Raw genomic sequence first — 22357 nt, forward strand, 5'->3', positions numbered from 1 at the left:
GCAAAATAGGAAATTACCCCAGGACCCCATGTACATTTAATCCTGTCTGGATAGGGCTAAAGAAAAGTATATAATCATTGATGATGATCATTGAAGTTTTTTTGTTAGGAGACATTTATTTAACATTCATTCAAGGAGTCCCGGGTGTCAGCCCTTTGTAACAGTCATGGAGTTTTGCAAAGTTTCCCAGCACAGGAAAACCTTCAGGACAGAGGAGTTTATGCTATCAGGTTTGACAGGCTGCTTTTTTTTTAGAGAGAGAGAGAGAGAGAGAGAGACAGAGAGAGAGAGAAGATGTTGGTGATGGAATGACTGTTTATCGCTGCTATAATGCAAGTGAAAACAGGAACTAGCTTTTCTCATGGACATGCTACAACATTTTTATATGCATAAACCATGCATATAAAAATGCATGACATGCCATTCACTGATAAATTTAACATTGTAATAGTTGGCAAATCGCTGTGGTATAAGCGGAACAACACACACCAGACCGTGCAGTTATATGAAAATAACAACCATTTGTACCTGGTAACAGCCCTCCACTTTTGTTTTTAAAAGATCTTTTATTAGGCTTAATAATGAATTAGCCCTTACTATAGAAACAATAATGACTGTCAGATTCTGACCAGTCTGACTGCACTATAGTCCATCCATTTTCTCTACCACTTATCGTACACAGGGTCACAGGGAGCCTGGAATCTATCCCAGGGAACACCCTGGACAGGGTGCCAACACATCACAGGGCATAATCACACACACCCATTCATATACTGCAGACAATTTAGAGATGCCAGTCAGCCTACAACACATGTCTTTGTACTCGGGGAGGAAACTGGAGTATCCTGAGGAAACCCCTGAAGCACGGGGGGATCGTGCTAGCCACTAATCCACCATGCCCCTGACTGTGTTAGAGTATATTATAATAAACTGAAAGCTTAGTATTTTCAACAAATACGTTCACCAACTAATGTCTAAACTTTTGCAAACAATTTACGGAAGACACTGTAGTCCTTTATGTGGCATTTTGTCAAAATTAGTGCTAGCAAAAAAGCTTAGCATTTAGCAGCTTTCTCTATCATATTTTATGAGTTGGACTTTAACTCTCTATTTCTAGTTCAATAACTTGTGAGCTTTCATAAGGTCGTATAGATATAATGCATGTTTTTGCAGCTCAGCATTTATATTAAAGGGCATGGTTTGATTGGCAACTAGCTAAGTGGGTTAACAAGGTTATTCCTGTGGTTTTTTTTTATTCATGGAACATATTGATACAGAGAAAAATACCTATATTATAAGATACCATGTGTTTATACATGTCTTTTTTTTCTCTTGCTGGCTTAATTAGTTTCATTGATTAACCTTTTTTTTTTAGCTTTATTTTCCAACCATCACACCGGTTTCTGAGGTCTGAGGTAAATAATTAATGCTAAAGTCAGACTTAGAATGAAACCAGTGCACAATGATTTGACCAACTGGATAGAAGGTCAGTAGTAGTTCACTCAGAGTAAGGAGACATCGCTCACTCTCTTCATCTCTTTATTTCTTGCTTGTATATGAGAGTTGTGTGTTGAGCCTCGAGGCAAATCAGAGGACGGTTGTAATGAGCAGTGAAATGAAAAGCCCTCACTCAGTTGTGACTCTTCTGCCACTAGCATCTTCTTCATTTCGGGTCTTTTTCATTTCATTGCTTGAAGTGCGGCTTGAACCGAGTTGTGTACGCTCTCCGTATGAGTGTTTGGTGTTCCTTTGACGCTAGGAGAAAAGTGCATTAACATAAAAATAAGCGTTAAAAAAAAGAAATAAACAGCTATGGGTTTTTGAATAGCATAGTTTTCATTCCTGATTCATTTCGCTTTTCCATTATATTCATCTATCAGTGGCGTGTGCCAGTTGTAGGTGCTATCACACACCCACAAAGTGTTTATTATTTACACACACCTGGGCCTGGTTCTTCATCCATAAACACACACACACACACACTTGTGTGTGCCACCTGTCCTCGTAGATATTGGCATAAGCTGGTAAAAGTATTTGAAGCTTATGTCTGTCGTACATCTTTCATGTGTATAGAATCTAAATATAAAAAATAAGATGCAGGAAAATGAAATGGAAATGGAAAATGAAATTTACACCCCATATAGGAGGCCAACGAGAATAGCGCACTTACTTTATCATATTTATTTTATTCAATATGTATTCATTTATTCATTATGAAGTAACATAAAATTGAGTCTGTAAATCTTTAAGTCACTTTCAGCAGTGATGGTCCAACAGAGGGAATAGAGGAGGAGCTGCATTTAAGTGCTATTTTTGTTTAAGATAGATAGATACTTTATTCATCCCAGAGGGAAATTTCCTGCCAAAAGTTGTGCAATACCAGTTACTGAAACAGACGTTTTGGTGTTTTTCACACCATTCTGTGTAAACTCTAGAGACTGTTGTGTGTGAAATTCCCAGGAAACAGCAGTTTCTGAAATACTCAAACCAGCCCATCTGGTATCAACAACCATACCACGGTTAAGGTCACAGAGATCACATTTTTCCCCATTCTGATGTTGGATGTGAACATTAACTGAAGCTCTTGACCTGTATCTGCATGATTTTAATGCTTCGTGCTGCTGCCACATGATTCGCAGATTAGATGACTGTATAAATGTGCAGGTGTACAGGTGTTCCTATTAAAGTGGACAGTGAGTGTACACAGACTGCACTGACAATCAGACTTTTTTTTTTTCATTTAAAATTGGAAATAAACAGAAAGCTTTAGAATTTTGAAATGTTTAAAACAAAGAAAGTAATGTATGTAAGTAAGTTCAGTATCTTGAATATCTTACTATTCAAGATGTTGCACAGTTTCTAGGTCCCTATTTCAGTGTAAGCAAATTTGTGATATTGGCCATGTTAGCTGCTTTGTACAAAAGGTCAGATTTTCCTCATGCCTAATCTCTTCTATTGAAGCATGTGTTCAGAGGACACGCCGATGGATTTGATCTAAAATGGTTCATGAGGTTTTGCACAAACCATGCCAGCTCAAGTGCACACTGTCAGTAAAGCAAAAAGGGGACAGACAAAATTCTAAGAAACTCATGTGTTCTCTCAATACATGATATTTCAGCATGATAACTCAGAATTTCAAAGATTCTACTTTTCACTCAAGCTGTTGCGATATATATATAGTGTTATTATCTGTCTAAATAGTTTAGAATGGCCAGCAGGTTTTTGCCCAAATGTCCAAATTGAATTCCTTTAGAAATGCTGTAATGCTGTAAGGCAAGAATAAAATTAAAAATATTGTACTAGGTGCAAAAATCATATTATGCAAAAACAAAACCAACCAACAAACAAAAAAACAACATAGCTTAGCTGGCCTACACATCATAAACTTACATTTACAATTTTATTAACCTTTTTTTCCTCAACAGATATGGTTATAGTGTTTGCTTTGCCATTTCTGAAGGTTATTCATTAAAAAAAAGATCTTGTGACTCCACTTAATGTCATTAATCTAAAGAGGATTGTAGTAGTTGCACTAAAGTGACAGTGTAAATCATCACAAGTGCATTAAAATCTAAATCCAGTAGCAATAAGCCCTCTATTGTATATACAGTCTCCTTGAATTAGCATGCAGTAACATACGTGAGCAACACAAGGAAGTAACTCTTGTAGTAATTACACTGCTCTGACTTCAGTGATTAAATCAGAGATTGAAAATTACTGTTTTTTTTTGTTTGCTTTTGGTATCACCTCTCCAAACAGTTAGATTTGATTCTCATTAAAGTTTAATTGAAAGTAATTATGCTGAACCTAATCAGTCAGTTATCACAGAGATTATATTAGTGTATTTCTAGGAAGCTGCGCTACTTCACTCACACTTACGGTATAGAGACACATCTCCATCCTTCTTTCCTATACGTGGATTACACACATATAAGAAGTGATTGAATCTAATTTCACTGACATCTATAAGTGCTGATACTCTGTAGCAGCAATAAATGGTTAATCAGGTCTTTTCTATTCATTGATGTAACAATTTTGCCCCCGGAACTCATATAATCAATGACATCTTGAAAATATGATAGTAAGCACTCTGTTTTGGTGCCAGCACAAGCGTAATTTGGTGGTTAGCAACAACTTGTTGCAACTTCAGATGTTTTTTTTTTTTTTTTCTTTTTTGATAGTTGGAATCTTTCCAGTTCTCACTTAGTCATTTGAGCCTGACAGCAAATTTCTTTCCACTCAGTGTAATTTGTTTGCAATTCTGCACTTACGTGTGTGTGTGTGTGTGTGTGTGTGTGTGTGTGTGTTAAGCCCAGGCATCCGTCTCTTCTCTGTCTATCGTCCATATTTAATCTGGACCCTCTGTGGCTTCTTCTCTATGGAGCCAAAATCAAAACAAAAGGAAGAGAGACCTTATGAGAGGACAGAAGCTAGACAGATGGTTTCTAGAAAGTGTATCATATCAAGATTATGCCTCAGTCTGTCAAAAGGATCAAAATGTTTCTTAAAATCACAATGACTTATTATAACCATCGCAGATGTTTGCCAAAACTGGTTTTATTTTGGAGCTTAGTAAGGCAATGTTTAGGTCAGGCTACTGGAGCAAACCACTTACAATAGACCAAAAATTCATATTAATATATTTGTATGTATTCTTATGTATTGGGTTACATCCCTAAACTATATCCATTTTCAGTTTTCTCCATAGCTCATGTGTATTTCTTTGCTATTTCGTGGGAAATACATTTTCTTTACCGGTCACAGAAGAATCCCACTGCTGATTTGTTAGTATTGTACATTTTAGTAAGAACAGGACAGAGGGATGTCTGTAAATCCCTCTGGATGCTATGCGTGCTATAAATCCTGGACGGTGTGCTGGTAATTTTCTTCCCATTAACACACACACTCATCTCCTCCGACAGTGCTGCGCTGTCAGAAATGTCAGCTGGCATTCATAGCCGCACACAGATGCTCCAATTATATCATATTGCCACAGTGTGCTACAGCTGAGGCCCTTTGCCAAAGGGGCTTATGGGATTTTAGGTCCAAAGCTCCTCGACCTCCTAGCAATATTATACTTTAGAAATACTGTGAAATATACAGAAAATTTGTTTTTGGAGAATAAGAAGGAAATTGGCAGTTGGTGTATGAATTTGGATTTTCCACCAAATGAACGTGATTAAAGAAAGTGCTTGTGCAACACTTAACTGGTGTTTGGAATGAGATGCTTTCATCACGAAACAATATACAGTCGCAAGGTGGAGCTCAGCATTATCTGATGTCGAGGTGTAAAAGGGCCAGATGTGATCTAGCTCCATTGGACAAGGTATGCACGAGCCAAGTGTGACACTGCTCATCCAACACAACACTATTTCCAGCCAAAGATCCAACCCAATTAGAGAGTGGTGAATGAGATGACACGCTTGAGCAGCTAAGCTCTCAGTGCCCTTGTGTATCAGTGTGTTTATCTAAGGCCAATATAACCCATGCACCACCTCGTCACCACCTCCATGATCACCAGTCTAGGCCAGGAGTTTTAAACCTGTAGGCCATGATCCTATAGACCACATTGGTGGTCCTGCACTGAGGTGCCAATAGTTTTAATAAATTTCATTCCAACTCTGCTGCAGACACTCATGGACATTTTGACAGCCATTCTGTTTCTGATTACGGGACTGAATTGATTAGGGTTATGTCAGTTTCTCCATGGCACATAGCTATCCAACAACTTGATTAAAGCATAACAAGCATTGTGTGAGGAGATCACACTTAGCTAGCAAGGTTTTAGATAGCTTTAGACAGATTTTACATTTACTGGCTTCTTAAACAACATGATCTTTGCAGGAAGATACTCATGGCAAGTAAAAAAATATATATTTTCACTTCATTTTGGTGAAATAAATGGATGTTTTCTTAAAGTAGTGATCAAAAGTATGTAATAGGCAGGAAAAAAAAACACTTTTGGTCAAAAGACGATTTTTTTGACAATGTTTTCCAGAATTTAGCCACAGAGACATCTAATGGGTTTTCCCAGACTGCCACACATATGTCTGTTTTTGTTGAGACATGCCGCAAGCTAAATTTCCCATGTGGAAAATTAAACAACAGCACTGAGCTGAACCTAAATGGTACATGTTTGACATGTTAACTAAGTAGAGAATTAGATTTGAAAATGGCCGAATGTGTGCTTATCATTTACGAAACATCTGTTTCCAACACGCTAATACATCTCCTATTCATGCCTGTAAAAATTTCAATATTTATTTGCCATTTATTTGTATCCAGATTTTCAGCAATTCTAAAGAAACCTACTTCAATCAATCAACGTAATGGGTTATAGCAGTGAATTCAGAATTCCGGTTTCCTTTCTCTCTCTACACACGATCTGTCTCTCAATGTGTGTCTTGATCTATTTCTGTGTCTGTGCATCTCTCTCACTTGTTCTTGTCTGTCCCCTCTCCTTCCTCTCTATCAGTTAGCTGAAAGTTGATTAATGGGTTGGCTCCCTTCTGTTTGAACAGTCTCTTTAACTCTGTCTCTTATATAACATGCCCGTGTCATCTACAAGCTTCCAGCCTGACCTCATCCTTCTGTTAGCTTGTCTGTTCCTGTCTCGTTCCTCTGTGAAAGAGAAATAGAGCAAATGATAAAATGATATGGAGAAAAATAAGAGGAGGAAAATCTTGACATAGTCATAGAACATAGTCTGACAGCTGAGAATCTTATAATCAGTGGATTACAAAATGAAGTGCAGAGATGGAAACAATTGGGGAGAGAAGAAGCAAGAGTATAACACAGACAGATGGTTAGTGTCTCTGATGTTCCTGCTCAGTTTGGTGCCACATGGGTCTTAAGGTTCATACGTAAATGTGTACACACTCACATAGGCGCACACTCACAAATACGGCAGCAACGTTACTGCTATCTATTCATATGGCAGAGACATTATTGCAATCTATTCATATGGCAGCTTCATTACTGCCATCTATTCATATAGCAGCTTCATTACTGCCATCTATTCATATCGCAGCAACATTACTGCCATTTATTCATATGGCGGCTTCATTACTGCCATCTATTTATATGGCAGCGACATTACTGCCATCTGTTCACGTGGCAGAGACATTATTGCCATCTGTTCATGTGGCAGCTTCAATACTGCTATCCATTCATATGCCAGGTTCATTACTACCATCTATTCATTTGGCAGAGACATTACTGCCATTTATTCATATGGCAGCTTCATTACTGCCATCTATTCATATGGCAGCAACATTACTGCCATTTATTCATATGGCAGCTTCATTACTGCCATCTATTCATGTGGCAGCAACATTACTGCCATTTATTCATATGGCAGCTTCATTACTGCCATCTATTCATGTGGCAGCAACATTACTGCCATTTATTCATATGGCAGCTTCATTACTGCCATTTGTTCATATGGCAGTGACATTACTGCCATCTATTTATATGGAAGCGACATTACTGCCATCTATTTATATAGGAGTGACATTACTGCCATCTGTTCATGTGGCAGAGACATAACTGCTATCCATTCATATGCCAGCTTCATTACTGCCATCTATTTATATGGCAGCTTCATTACTGCCATCTATTCATATGGCAGTGACATTATAGGCATCTATTCATATGGCGGTGACATTACTAAAGAATAACATTAGGAGCATGTGTATTGAGTAGTAGAGACGGTGATATATAACAGAAGGTAAAAAAATGTAATTACTAAAAGTTCTAAAACAAAAAATGACAAACACAAGGATTCATATGTGTGCACTGATGATGAGGAGGAGCTACTGCATAAGGTTACACTTGAATACAAAGTGTTTGCGCGGGTCTTATCCAAAAATCTTGGTTTTTCTCATCAATCTCATTGTGCTTTGTAATGCCAAATTTCGGTAATAAAACAAACCGAAATTAAAAGGCAAACACATTACCAAATAAAAAATTATAGACCACAAAGTAACAGAAATAACATCAGCAGCCATAGCAGTAATAGCACATTCATAACACAAACAAATTTGCAATGGATATGTGCAGGTTCATGATGAGACATCAGGGTTTTCAAAAACTTAAATTTTTCCTGTCTAGAGTTGTAAAATGTCTCCACTGTGGAGGGTGTTCCAAAAAGGTTCATTTTTTGCTGATCCAAAAAGTTTGTGTGTGTGTGTGTGTGTGTGTGTGTATGAGAAGCCCAAGCGCAGAGAAAAAAAAATTATTTTCTAAAATGTCCATGTACGTGTGGATGAGGCCTTATACACCCCGCCCTGTTTACTTCTTATGGGAAATCAGTGTTGCATAGCTTGCATTTGCATACTGAAAAATGATTGGCTCTTAATATTCATGATGCAATAACACATGCTTGTCACAACTTTATTAACTGATTTTCCACTCTTATGTACAAAATAATCCGACATTAATAGTACTTAAATCAAATATTTGTTTGAAATTGGTCTCAACTTCATTATTTACAGTAAAACGTATACACAAAGCTAAACAAAGCTAAACTGTTGTGATCATTGTGTACTGTATGTGGATCATACAATGATCATAAGAGAAGTTCAGATGTGAAACAGGAATATAATTCTCTTTGCCTGCGCATAATTGGTGGCAGAATTCTGTTTGTAATTTTAAAATACTGTTCTAGCAGGAGTACTTAACCTCATAAATTCACAGGACCTGTACATATACAAGATATACAACCCCTAAGTACTTACCTTACGACTAGTTTCACTACTGAATAATTAATTAATAATTTAATACTGAATGAGTATTCAGGTATGATATTGCAATGTGGCAGTAAACACACAGTTTTTTCCTTCTCTTTTCCTTACTGTGTGTGTGTGTGTGTGTGTGTGTGTGTGTGTGTGTGTGTGTGTGTGTGTGTGAGTGAGTGAGTGAGTTGAGCAGTCAGTGCCTGTGATAGAGCTGTGTCAATGTGCGCCCCCGGAGGCACACATGGAAACCATGGCTCAAGGACAGCTTACCACACAGAGTGTGTACTATACACACATATTATCCCTTAGCCACACTATATTCCTACCTATATATACATATGATTTTCTGAGCTAGCTAGCTAACAAAAGATGATTTCTAAGAGGACTCTATCAGGACTGCTAACACTAGCCAGCTAGATAATATTAACTAGCTTGACTGTTTTCATAAACATTCATACTTTGTGTCAGTGTTAGCTAATTAGCTAACCCAAGAATTGACAGAATTCTGACAGAATTTCTGAAAGGAATTAAATCATATGCATAACTGTTGATAATTTTATTGGTAATGTTAGCTAGCTAGCTAACCCAAGCTACCCTGAAAGCATTTTTGAGAAGATTTTTAATTAATAGTTATAAAGGTTTACCTCTAACAGTAGCCAGCTAGCTAACATGAGCTAACCTGACCAAATTTCCTAAAGTAAATAAGTCCTATTCATAACTGTTGTTAATTTCACTTGTAACGCTAGCTACATACCTAGCCTAAGTTAGCCTGACAGGATTTCTAAGAGTATTTTTAAGTAATGTTTATAAACGTTTACTTCTAGCTAAACTAAAATAACCTGACAGGATTTCTGAGAGGATTTTTAAGTCAAATTCCTAGATGTCTATAATATTTACTTCTAATGCTAGCCAGAAAGCTATAATGCATTAACCTGACATGATTTCTGGGAGATTTTTAAGTTATTTTTATAGAAGTACATAATATTCACTGCTAATGTTATCTAGATGGATAATGAACTGCAAAAAGACCCTTCTCAGTAGGGCAGACCATGTTAATGAATCTAACTCCCCTGCTCTTTTACATTTTCTCTATTTTTACACAGAAACGAAAGCAGAACTGGAGGAGCTGATGACGGACATCAAGAAGCTGGCTAACAAAGTGCGCTCCAAGTTAAAGAGTGAGTCCTTGTACTTCAGATCTAAACACAGCACTGTGTAATTGGAAAAATGCTCAGTTCCATTCAGAAAGGTAAATAAACCCATTGCCCTTCTCCTTCTGCTGAATCTGAGACATCCCAGACATCCAAGACATCTGAGACGAGAGCAATAGAATGCTTCCCTGCCGGTACTGATCGAGGCCTCGGCTCTTATTGTCACTGTGATAGCTGTGACTAATGAGTGATGAATAGTTAACGTGATGGTGGAGGCGCTGCGTTCCAATATATTTCAGTCTTTAGCCTCCACAGCACAGCTGCAGCCATATGACAGGCTAATGAAGAGCTGATTGGTGGAGGGAGTGAGACACACAAATGGGCACAAGGGTGCAATGGATAAGAGATGGCAGGAACCACATGGGGATATTTTCCCTGTTTTATTTGGTTTTGTTTATTAGGCCAGTCAAGCACACAGAAATTCTCTCTCTCTCTCTCTCTCTCACTCACACACACATGCACAGGAGTGTGGTGATCTGTTCAATACTACTTCCTGCATAAAGAAAATGAAAATGTCTGTCCATGTTGGCACAGTTGGTGTCAGTTACTCTGTCTTGTTCGCAAAGAAGATTTAACAGTTATCTCATTTCAGACTTTTTTGTCACAAACATTTTCAGCGTTTTCCTTTGAAATGAATTAGGTGTGAAATGCAATAGAAAATTGACAGTATGAAAACCATCCAAGCCAAGACGATGGTTATCTGCTTAGTTTCAGAGACTACGATGGCAACCCAAGAACACAATCACTGATCATCATGTCCTTGTATTGTTCTACAGAATGTTTACTCTTTAAAAAGAACTATTTTTTTTGTTTTAAAAATCATTTCAAAAGCCACACTTGTTAATAGTATTTTTGTGACTGTTGTCATCTACACAGGTATAGAGACACAACAACATCTATAAGTTAGCTGTAGTATTTACTTTTTTTTTATTACCTTTTGTTACAGTAATACAGGAGACACCGGAAAGTCAGTGGTCAGGCCAAATGTGAATAAAATTTGCTGGACAGAAAAGCAAATTCACTGAAAGGGAAAGGACATAGACTGTGACACCTGACCATCACACCCATATGTGGTTCTTCCCCAACCTGGTGCCATAAAGTTGGAAGCACAAAGTTGTCTAGAATGTCTCTGTATGCTGAAACATTAAGATTTCCCTTCACTGAAACTGAAGAGCCCAAACATGACCTCATCATTAAACACGTCTGGGATGAACTGGAACATTGACTGCACCCCAGGCCTCCTCACCCATCATCAGTGCCCGACCTCACTAACGTTCATGTGGCTGAATGAGCACAAATCCCCACAGCCATGCTCCAAAATCTAGTGGAAATTCTTCCTAGAAGAGTGGAGGTTATTAGAACATCAAAGGGTGGACCACATCCATGTTAATGCCCATGGTTTTGGAATGGGCACATATGGGTGTGATGGTCATTTGTCCACATACTTTTGGCTGTATAGTCTACTTTTGTCTTGCATTTCAATGGATGTGGGACTGTAATGTCTTTGGGCCAAAAAAATGGAGCCGATCATTATAAAGTAGTGGGCACAATGCAATGACGGGAATTCTGGCTCATTCCAGTGAATCAGATCATTTGACTTGGCGCACCAACAATTCAATCAGAAACAGCTATTTGCCTTTTTTCCCTAAACTGTAAAAAGTATGAGATTTAATAACCTGCAATTGTTCTTCTCTGTTTCATGATATCTTACTCTATCTTCTATTTAGCAAAAAAAATTACCAAATTACCACACATTGCATTTCGCAAAATGTATTTCAATAATTCATAGCAAGGCACTACAATTGTGCAGTGATAAAAGCAGTAACCATCCCTGCATTGTTATTGTCCCACCGTGTGTCTGCTTCATTAAGAAGATTTATTTCCTCTTATCCTGACAATTGATCTCCTCCCATAATACACTCACCTCGTTCACACAGCTGAGAGTCAGACATGCGTCTAACCATTCATACAAATGAACAAACACTCCAGATGTTGAAGAGAGGTTTCCATGGAAGCATTTAAGTGGATATTGAAGATAAATGAGTGAATAAATGAGTAATGGCATAGCCTACATCTTTGGGGAAAAAAAGAATGAAAGAAAAAACGTCTGCTCTCTTGAGTCAGCTCTCAATGCTCAAAGAGTAATATTGTTTATACTTGTTTTTAAAGTTTTTGCGCTTTAGATTACACCATGTGTCCTGGCAAGTAATCTTATAACTACAATAAATAAATAGTAACTACAACAACTTTGATAGCAGTTGATAGCAATCTTCAGCATTTTATTATTGTGTTGTTAAAAGTAATAAGAATACAATTGCGGAGCTCCTGGCTATACGTCATAGACTCTTGGAGGATTTGAAGACTCCACTTTGAGAACCATTATGTGTGCCTGTCAGGACTGGATTTCCTCTTTTTTTTTTTTTTTGCTGTCACTTCATTTCTGTGTCAGCTGTCACGAATAGAAATCTTCTCAGTCATGTGTTTGCATGAGATTTAGAGCTTTAGAGAAGCTGTAAATGTTGAATGGATTCCTGGAGGCAGGGTGTACAGTACCCCTGAAAATCCTCCTGAATTCATTAAAAATCTGTATGCAATTAAGTAAGGATTAATACACCACAGGGTGTGTTGTTATAGGAAAATAATCAATGACTGGTGTGACCCGACACAAACCTTAGTTACTTTTACCACCAGGAAATTGATTATTTTCCTGTTATAGCATGTCAGGTGTTTTATTTCTCTTATACTACAGCAATTTGACAATGTTAACAATTTCTAATTATTAAAGAATGATACGTCATTCTCTTTTACTCATGTATTGTTAAGGTTAATGTTGTGGAATGTTTGCGAAACATGCTAGTTCCTGTTATCACTTACATTGTGACAGCTAGATATAGTCATTCCATTCATCACCAGTGTGTTACCCTGGTTGTTCTGTCTATTTTGAAGCTAAAAGGAGAAAAAATGTAGCTTATCATGTTACCGAGAAAACACAAAGACCTCCACTCCAGACATCAAATGTAGTGCCCTTGAATGAATGTAGAGACAACTACCAGTGTTTTCCCAAGGTCTCTCAATTCTGTGACATTGTGCTCTAATGGTTTTCCGCATGGTTGTCTCCTGTGAGGAAAGACACGCCTGAGAACACTAAAAGGCCAGGACCTGTGATGCTGGTCATTTGAAGAGCTGACATTTGGGTCATGTGAAAGCTTATAGGACCTGTCAAACTTGTACAGAGCCACCTCCATTTAAGAGCAAGCAACATAGCAAACACATGACATACTCACGCACACATACACACACAGTGACATGACTAACATTTAACCCCTGCTGTGCCAATAACAGTCACTGCCTTGGAAGTACTCCATTACCCCTAACAGATGATCGGTGATGCCATGTGATGCCATGTAAGAACAAGATAAGAAATTACACTAAGAACAAGACAAGGAAGTGTTGGGTGGCAAGTTGGTGATTTTCACAGATTTACGGTTCCCATGGCAACGAGCACTTTTTGATTTTGGTCCTATCTCCACCCTTCGTCCTGTCATTGGCTTGTTCCACAATTTTGTGCACCTGTTCTGCATTTACTCCAAGATTAGCAACAAGGCACTGTAGTACAGGCAGGGCAGCAACATTACTGCCAGAGTTGTTGCTCCACTGCTGATGAAGAAGTCATTACTTTGCCTCCTGACTCTGCTGAGGATGTCACTGCACTGCCTCAGATGAAGATGTCATCATTCCAGCACCAGCCTCTGGCGAGGACGACGTCCTCCAACAGTGGATATTGTTGCTATACTTGGAATAAACACAGAACAGGTGCACACAATTGGGGAACAAACCAATCACAGGATGAGAGGCGGAGACAGGACCAAAACAGTAAACAAGACAAAATACAGAAAGCAAACATCCGGTTGTGTATATTTTGCGTTTTGTGTATATTAGAGATTTTCTCATATCTAAATGATGTGATGTAAATAAATACAGGCCCATACCCTCAGCATTTCCTCCAAAGCCATGCATGCAAAACATATACACACATGCTAGGCTAAATGCTTGTCTCCTAGTGTATGTCTCCTATTTACAGATCCTGGGATGCCACGAAAAATAGAACTGTGTTGATATAGTGTTGACGTACTGCACTTTTAATATCCAGACAATGTACTAGTGTTGATTATTGAAATAAAATGTAATTTGAGGTTTAAAATTGAACCTTTTGCTTATTTGGAGGTACCTCATGGTAGCTTGACATTACTGTTTCATAAAAAAAGTTAGTGTTCGAGCTGAAACATTGCAAACCAGCAAAAATTAAGCACTACATACTCAAAAACAAAGTGTAGTATGTAGATTATAGAGCGTAGTATGCCATTCAAGCCACTAGATTTTCCATTTAAGCCATTTTCCATTATTTTCCATTTATGAAAGTCTGAGGAGAACTTCATCAAATATTGCAGAAAGTGTTTTGAGTTCAAATCACTCACCACACCTGCAAAATTCAGACTTGAATGTATCATATATCTTATATTGCATGTGTGGTGTTTTTCTCCCAGGTATCCAGCAGACCATCGAGCAGGAGGAAGGACAGAACAGGTCTTCAGCTGATTTGAGGATACGGAAGACACAAGTGAGTGAGCTTGACTAATGCTGTACTAAATCACGCAGATATTCATCATCATTAAATTTGTACCAAAATTAAATGCACTAAATTTAACCAGCCTTATTAAACTATGAAATTGCTACACATATTTTACTATTACATCAATAAAATATCTTCCAGTTTACCATGAAGTGCAATATGAGGCTGTAACTTGGTATCGCTTAGTATACAAAGCAGGGTATGCTGGTGGTGTTGCATGAAAGTAGAGCATGTAGAGCATGTAGAGTAGATAAAGTGTTGAATTTATTGCCATATCGGTACAAGAACATCACTCGGGTCACGTTTTAGCTCACTGATGATTTCTCCCTTTTCTTTTCCCAGCACTCCACTCTGTCACGTAAATTCGTGGAGGTGATGTCAGAGTACAATGCGACGCAATCGAGTTACAGGGAGCGCTGCAAGGGCCGGATCCAGAGACAGTTAGAGATCAGTGAGTGCACACACACACCTAAAAGACAGAATATTTACTGTAGATGAATACACCCATAATGACAAGAGGAGGAAGAGTCAATAAATGTTGTGGTTTGGGAGGAAATGACCACATTGTCACATTGACTGTGAAATGGTAGGTATCAGTATTTTTCCTCCATCATGCTGTTTCTGTCTGACTTTCTCCAAAATCCTAGTGCATCAAAAAAAATATTTAGAAACTCACTTTATTATCCAAGTCCAGACTCATGCGGAAGGTGTGGGAGCTCCGCCTGCCAACGATTTTCTTTGGTTGACATGAATAATCAATTTCAGATGTTTCTGCTCCCTAGCTTGATCTGATTGGCTGCTGACAGAGAGACATATGTGCACTCAAATAGTGTTGAAAATTGCCATTAAGTTATTGACAATATTGTATTTTCGGCAGTAACACTGATAATACACATGAAATGTTAATATTAGTCAACTGATTTTCACTAACAGTTGCTGTAAAAAAGCTCTAAAATCTGTGTGTGAGCTGATGAGTCTAGTTTAGCTAACAAAATCTAACCTTAATATTGTCTACTGAATATGCAAAGATAAGGTGTGCATTTAATAGGTTTCAAACATATATCCCAATTTTTACTAGTAGCCTTGAAATTTGCTTAGATAATGCAATGATGATAACATCTTATAGGGTGTAAATATTGTACTTGTTCTTTCTCATGATCTATTTATTAACTGGAGTAAAACTAATGGGAAATGTTAGCATGACATAAGGTCCTGAGACTTTTAAGTGGTTAAATGGAATCTGAACTGATTCTAGTTAATCAAGTACTGTAGGATTAGCCTAGTATTGGGTCAGACATGCATCTTCTGTGTCTTATTGCAGTCAGAGCTTTCAAATCCTTAAAACCAATCCAATGTCATGCCATGGTTCGTTAATCTGATTGGTCGGGTATTAGACAGTGTTTATGGGATCTCTTTAGGGGTGCAATGGAAAAAATGCTAATCTGCCTCTACCTGGCTGGCAGGCTCCAGTGTGCCGGCTGCACCAAGCAACCCCAGGCTCTTAGTGCTTTCCATCTGCTCTTTCATGGGCACCAGGGGGCTTCGTCTGTGCTGCAATTTATCGAACTCTCAGACAGCGAGGCTTTGTCAGCTTTTATGTAAAGACTGTATGTAAGAATTGGTGTTAATAATTGGATGTACTTTGGTGTAGGGTGTACCATTTATTCTCAGCGGGTTAAGGCACTGGCAATGAAGCCTTACAGTCACCAGCTGGTGTGGAAATGTTGACCACAATTCAGTGGCAGCAAGGAAGATGAGGAAGAGACAGAGGCAGTGAGAAAATGAGGTCAATGTGTGTGTGTGTGTGTGTGTGTGTATGTAACACAAAATGTAACACAATGCTTCACTTTAATTTTAATGCACATTCTACAAGTATTTAAATCCCAAATATATTTATTTCACAGCACCCGAATTTAATTATAATAATTTCACATCTTAATTATCATTTTTAATACCCTGAGGCAATGGAGGGTGTTAGAGCTGACAACTTGGCATAAAATTTGGTATACAATAGGTGGAATCCATGTTATGGCTGAAATATTCTCTCAAATTGAATATGATGTAGCATAGAAGCAAGAGATAATGAAAAAAAAAAGTTTAGACTAATATGATAAGCAAGATTTTAAATAACGTCTAATAGCTTAAAATACTGAGAATATGTTAAGGTTGATAGTCATGAAAAGATACTTAATGATAATTTTGTTATTCTTAGAAAATTTATTAAGATAAGATATACCTTTATTGATTAATTAATACTGATTAATTAATCTGGAATATACCCATAGTAATTGGCTGCCAGCTTATAAATGATCACGCTAGTACATAGTAGTACACTGCAGATTCGAATAATAATGAATAATGACTATCACTTTTATCCAATTATAATTATGTTTAATGTTGTGGAACGTCCACGAAAGAAGTTAGTTTGTTTTATTGTTTTCATTAGAACACTATTGTAAATAGTTTGTTTATAGTTCGTTTACTGTAAATAGTTCGTTAAATAAATCGTTTTTCCCTTTCTTGAAGTTAATATCATGAAAAAATATAGCTTGTCATGTTACCAAATTCCTTTATCCTGAAGACCTTCTGATACTGGAGGCTTTCTGACACTGGTAATAAATATATCTCACCACGGAAAACTTCAGTTTATGAAAAAATTAGTTTATGTGGAGCGTCTGACTCACAAGTCGAATAGTGCAAGTTGCTACTATAGAAACTATATTGTATTAGAACTTTAATATAACTCTATAATCTCTATAGTGATTTGAATTACAGCTGGTACTACTGCCAGAAAATTAATCAACAATTGGAATCAAGAATCCAACAGCGCTTTAATATTTCGCTCATGGCTTTCCATAGTGTTTTACATGTGAAAACGAGACATGCCTTGATTTGGGCGAAATTTGTAGTTAATTTTGAGGTCTGAATACTGATGAGCTCAATTTCTATTAACTATTCACATTTCCCTCAACTCAGCCTTGTCATTATGCAGCATATCTTGATAAGAATATTTAAAGCATTATAAATTTTAATAAGAGACATGCACCACTGAAACGGAGTCTATTCTACAATGACATGCTGTCTTGCTGGAACCTGGACCTTCCCCCGGCTCTGTGTTAATTAACTCTGCTCTGGCTCTACCAGACATTTCCACTGGTGTAACCTCAATGTTCTAATTTTACACACACTTACAGATCTAAATACAAAGCTGAACTGGTGGAAAACCCTTAGGCGAGCACCTGTAGATTTGGGTCTATGTTTTTTTTCAGTGACACTTTTTTTTTTTTAGGTGTTTCAGATCTTCAGTCAGCAGTGTGCTCAGTGACGAGGATGAACCACTGCTGTTTGTTCTTTGAAAGTCTGGGCCTTATCAGGACGAGCAGTTGCGTCATCAGGCTATGAAACGTGCACCTTGTTATCGTAGTAAATGAGGGGGTTGGATGAAGGGAAATAAAAATGCGGTGACTTTAATATTCACCCTGAATGATTTTTATGCACAGATCCCTCTGGCATTCAAATGATATTGAAGCCACTTTGCATTTCTACAGAGAGCAAAATACTCCAGCGAACACACAATTACAAGGATTCTAGGGTTATAACAAAGCAACTCAATTACAGACTGGAGCACTCATCCCTAGAGCAACTTCATTTAAAATACCTTTGCAATGACGCGTGGATTTAATAGCTCTTAAAGTAATAGAGTTCCTTTATGCCAAGCCAAGATGGATGCATTTGAATACATTTTTAAGACCATTTCCAGGAAGTAGGAATGCAGCCGAATATGAATACATTATTCGGATTGGACAGATAATGGCTTCTAACCAGATATGAATAGGACACACTATTTATTTTAATTTTTTTTTTTAGAAAGCTTACCAGAAAGGTTTTCAGGACATCTGATTGAGACTAGAGGTGTGCATCTAGACTGGCTTCGCACTGAACACAACAAAAAAGTCACGTGAGCAGGGGTTTTTACTTCCATGAGTGTGTGATTGAGCAGTCAGATAGGAAGCTTGAGGGACAAAGAAAGACCGTGCAGTGATACTTAGTACATGCCTGATCTGAGTTGCGGTTTGCAGCTTGTTTCATTTTCTAGTTGAGACCAATTGTGCACTCTATTGATATAGCTAAGGTTGAGGAACTGGGAAGCCCCCACCATGCTGATAGTGCTGGTATGTCTACCTCTGGTTTTCCCTGTGTGTATATATATATACAGTGTGTATATATATAATGTGTGTGTGTGTGTGTGTAAACAAAAAACCTTCCAGTATAGCAGATATGGATATTTGATAGGGACATTGCATTACACCATTAATAGGAAGTCATAGACATTGTATGTGGTTAGAACAACAGGGGTATTGCTGTGCACATCATGATGACCAGTATGTTATAAATAGACACTTGCACACATTTTGGCTGTTACACCATATTTAACATTCCAAGACTGTGTTATGCAGCGAAATGTTGCGAGACAAAGTGTGAAAGATGGTACAAGTTGAACCTGCTGAAAGCTCATCACTCCATTTTAATGATATGGCTGAATTAGGGAACGAATCAGGTTCCCCTGGTTGACGTCTCCATAGCAACACACTGGAGTTCTCACGGTCTTTCTTTACACAAACGAATGTCAAACCAGTAAATGATGTGTGTGTGTGTGTGTGTGCGTGTGTCTGTCTGTGTGTGCGGGTGGTTGGGTTTATGCAGTGTAGGCGTATGTATAAGCATAAAGGAATATGGTGTATGGAAGATTTATTTTACAATGAAATTCTGAACTGACATTTTTAGTTTAAACATCTTTCATTTACATTTTGGTCAGTTTTCACTTTGGTCAAAGGTTACCCACAATGCCTTTCAGCTACTAGCTGATGTCTACCTAAAGAGAGCAACGCAGCAGTGTTTTAGTCCTTTAGGCTGTCCAGCTCTCTCACCTCCTCATCTGTACACTCAAACAGATTAGCGTCCAAATCTTCAATTTTCATGCTAATACTGCAGTCAACACTATCGCACTTGCCATCTGGTAGATCATAATTAGCAAAGACAAGTCTCTGCTTAACTTAAATAGCCGCATTGCATTCTGGAACTCCATTATTTCTGTGTTGGAATTTTTCCATTAATTTGATGTTGAGTTTCTCTGGAAAATGGTGAGTGTGAAAAGATGCTTGCTCCATTGTAACTGCACTAGCAACGTCCCCTGGTGATGTTAAGTAGGAGAAAACTGCTAACTTCTCACAGGAATAATGAAATACAGCACCAATCAACAAATTAGCACCAGACACATGACTAAACACATGACAAATACTTCAATATAAACATATTTAATGTGTTTCAAGGAGGTGCTTATGTCATTATTACATGATAAGTTTTGATCTGTGAGTCTTGGCAAATGCAGACAGTTCATTTCCTGTTGAACATTTTACCCTGAGCTGCTTTGTGGCTAGTACTTAGCACTTAGCGCATGTGCATGCAAGCATGTCAGAGTGTGCACAAGCAGCGTATGTGAATGTGAATGTGTCTGTATGTACACGTGCATCCTCCAGCGTGGGCAGGCTGCCTTCGCTGGGCTGCTTAACAGCTTTTTCTCCAGCACTAATTGCTGCTCATTTGCTCGTCTCCACAGTCGTGAGGGCTCTCCACCTCTGCATACTCTGCATCTCCGACCCCCCGTCCCTCCTCCATTCTCCTCCCTCCATCCTGTCCCAAACAGGATTCTTCCATCCTAATTATGGAGCATCCCACATGCACTGCTGCCGTTGCCTAATGGCTGTGTTTAGCCTTTATCTACCCCCTAACCCCCCGCAAACCCCAACACACTTAAACTATCACGCTTTGATAGTCGCATTCACTTATTACACAAGTACATCACTCACCTTTATTCAAATGCTTTTCCATGTCCTCTTTACCACAATCGCATATGTCATTATCCAGTGCATTGTGTGTAATTGCTCGGCTAATGCTGGAGGACAGTTGCTCTGTCTTTTACCTGCTGTGAGTGACTTAAGATCATAACGAGTCAGGAGGTGGTCTAATGGAGCTGCACTTTGTCTAATAGAACCTTAGACATCCACTAATTTGTTCCTTTACGATCTCATAGGTGGTTTTTGACCATTAAAAGCCACGAGTACTAGGTGGGGGTTGGGTGGGCTATAAGCAGCTAATACACTCTTGAATAATACTCTCTTTAAAATAATACAAAGTAGTGATGCTAATAATGATTAAACAGAGTTATAATATCACTAACCAGCCCTTATAGTAGCTTTAATTCATTGTTAGCAGCAGTGCTAGCATGTTGAGGAAAATGTTTCCTTTAAAAACTTTATATTTCTTTTTTTTTTTAAAAGTATGCCATTGTCTTAAAGTAGTCTCATTCACTAAAAGTAAGCGCTAAATAAGTTTTTAAGCATGCTATCATTATCATGTATCAGGTAACTAGCTAATAGCCTCTCGGTGAAATGGTGGTTTATTTTACCTTATTTTCTTCTTAACACATATTTGTATACATTTGTAGTAGTTATGACCTACCTTGCTTCTTTGCTCTTTATGTTTAGCGACACTAACCAGTTAGCTATATACCTTATTTTAACAACCTGTTACCTAGTTAGCTACTGTGTTTATGTTTCACTAATGTACTCCAGTGGCAGTCCTTAGCTTAGCTAGCTTAGCAAGAGTTAATAGCAAGCTGACACTAGTTAACTAATTTTTGTGAACTTTTTCTTTTTGTAATGATGGAAAAATTCTTTAACATTTATTTCAGCATGTGATACCACATAACATCTGCATAAGTAGCATAGCCAGAGATTGTGGATTAGCAAGATGACAGCCATCTGTAGAGGGGTGGGCCGAGTCTCTCTGTCTGTCTTAGTTTTCGAGTTAGTTTATCCCTGGCTCAGAACTGAGGAGATTGCAATGGCAATTGTTGTCATTCTGTATTTTGCACATTTTTTCTTCAACTTTATAATGTCATGAAGCTAATCATTTTCTTCATTGATTTCTTTAACCTCTGGCGAAGATACCCTTGAGTATTTGCTGTCAGATCACGAAGTCATGTGGTCGGTTTAAAATGTCAGTCAAAGGGCCTGTATTTGTGAAAATAGACAGTTCTTTGCCAGTGTTTACTGATTAAATGTACCAGACTCTCTAGAGAAAGCTAGACCTCTGGCTCCAAGACTAGCCACAAGTCATTTAAATGTGGTTGGATGTGTTTGGGCAATTTTGGCTCAGATTAAATGCTGTAAAAACCTTAAATGTAGCAGTTGGGCCACTTTTGGTCTACAATACACTTGCTATTGACACAACTGACCTTTACGTGCTTACTTTATTTAGCTGTCAGCTTCGATGCCGAATGAGGGGACTAGTATAAAGAAGACAGATTGACTGAGAAGTGATTGAAAGTCATGGTATAGAAAAGGAGAATGAATGAAAGAGAAGGAGACCATGTCTGTATATGGTCATCACTCGATTTGCAGAGGCTTGTGGGAATGAGAAAGGCAATCTATCCTGGGTACGACCTTGCTGCCCCCTCTCTGTCCCGGACTCTGGTTATTGTATGCGCCGTGTAATCTAATCAGAACAGCTCGTCTGAAATGGACACATAGATCACTGTGCAGTCATCACTCACTGAACGAGATAAGTGCCCTAATTACTGATGGTCAAGGGCACAGTACACAGCACAGCACCTCTGGCCTGAGGGGTTGCCATAGCAAGGCGTCCTTTTTCCATAATAATACAAGCATAAAGTCTGGTTGGAAATGGCCCAGATGTTTAAGCAAAGCTAGTTTTCA

The 22357-nt window shown here is 38.1% G+C and overlaps 1 protein-coding gene across 5 annotated transcripts in view; it reads left to right on the forward strand.

Annotated features, from left to right (window-relative positions):
- The window catches only part of LOC113543063 (syntaxin-1A), a 103644-nt gene that overhangs the window by 62398 nt on the left and 18889 nt on the right, over positions 1-22357 (forward strand). For all 5 annotated transcript variants that reach the window (XR_008300653.1, XR_004580320.2, XM_026941051.3 and 2 more), the window contains exons 4-6: positions 9842-9916; positions 14494-14567; positions 14922-15030. Coding sequence is in view for 3 of the 5 variants with exons in the window: in XM_026941051.3 (XP_026796852.1) it covers positions 9842-9916; positions 14494-14567; positions 14922-15030 (258 nt within the window). In the remaining 2 variants the exon portion in view is untranslated. The remainder of the gene's footprint in view (positions 1-9841; positions 9917-14493; positions 14568-14921; positions 15031-22357) is intronic.

This window comes from Pangasianodon hypophthalmus, chromosome 21 (assembly GCF_027358585.1).
Source record: "Pangasianodon hypophthalmus isolate fPanHyp1 chromosome 21, fPanHyp1.pri, whole genome shotgun sequence".
NCBI lineage: Eukaryota > Metazoa > Chordata > Actinopteri > Siluriformes > Pangasiidae > Pangasianodon > Pangasianodon hypophthalmus.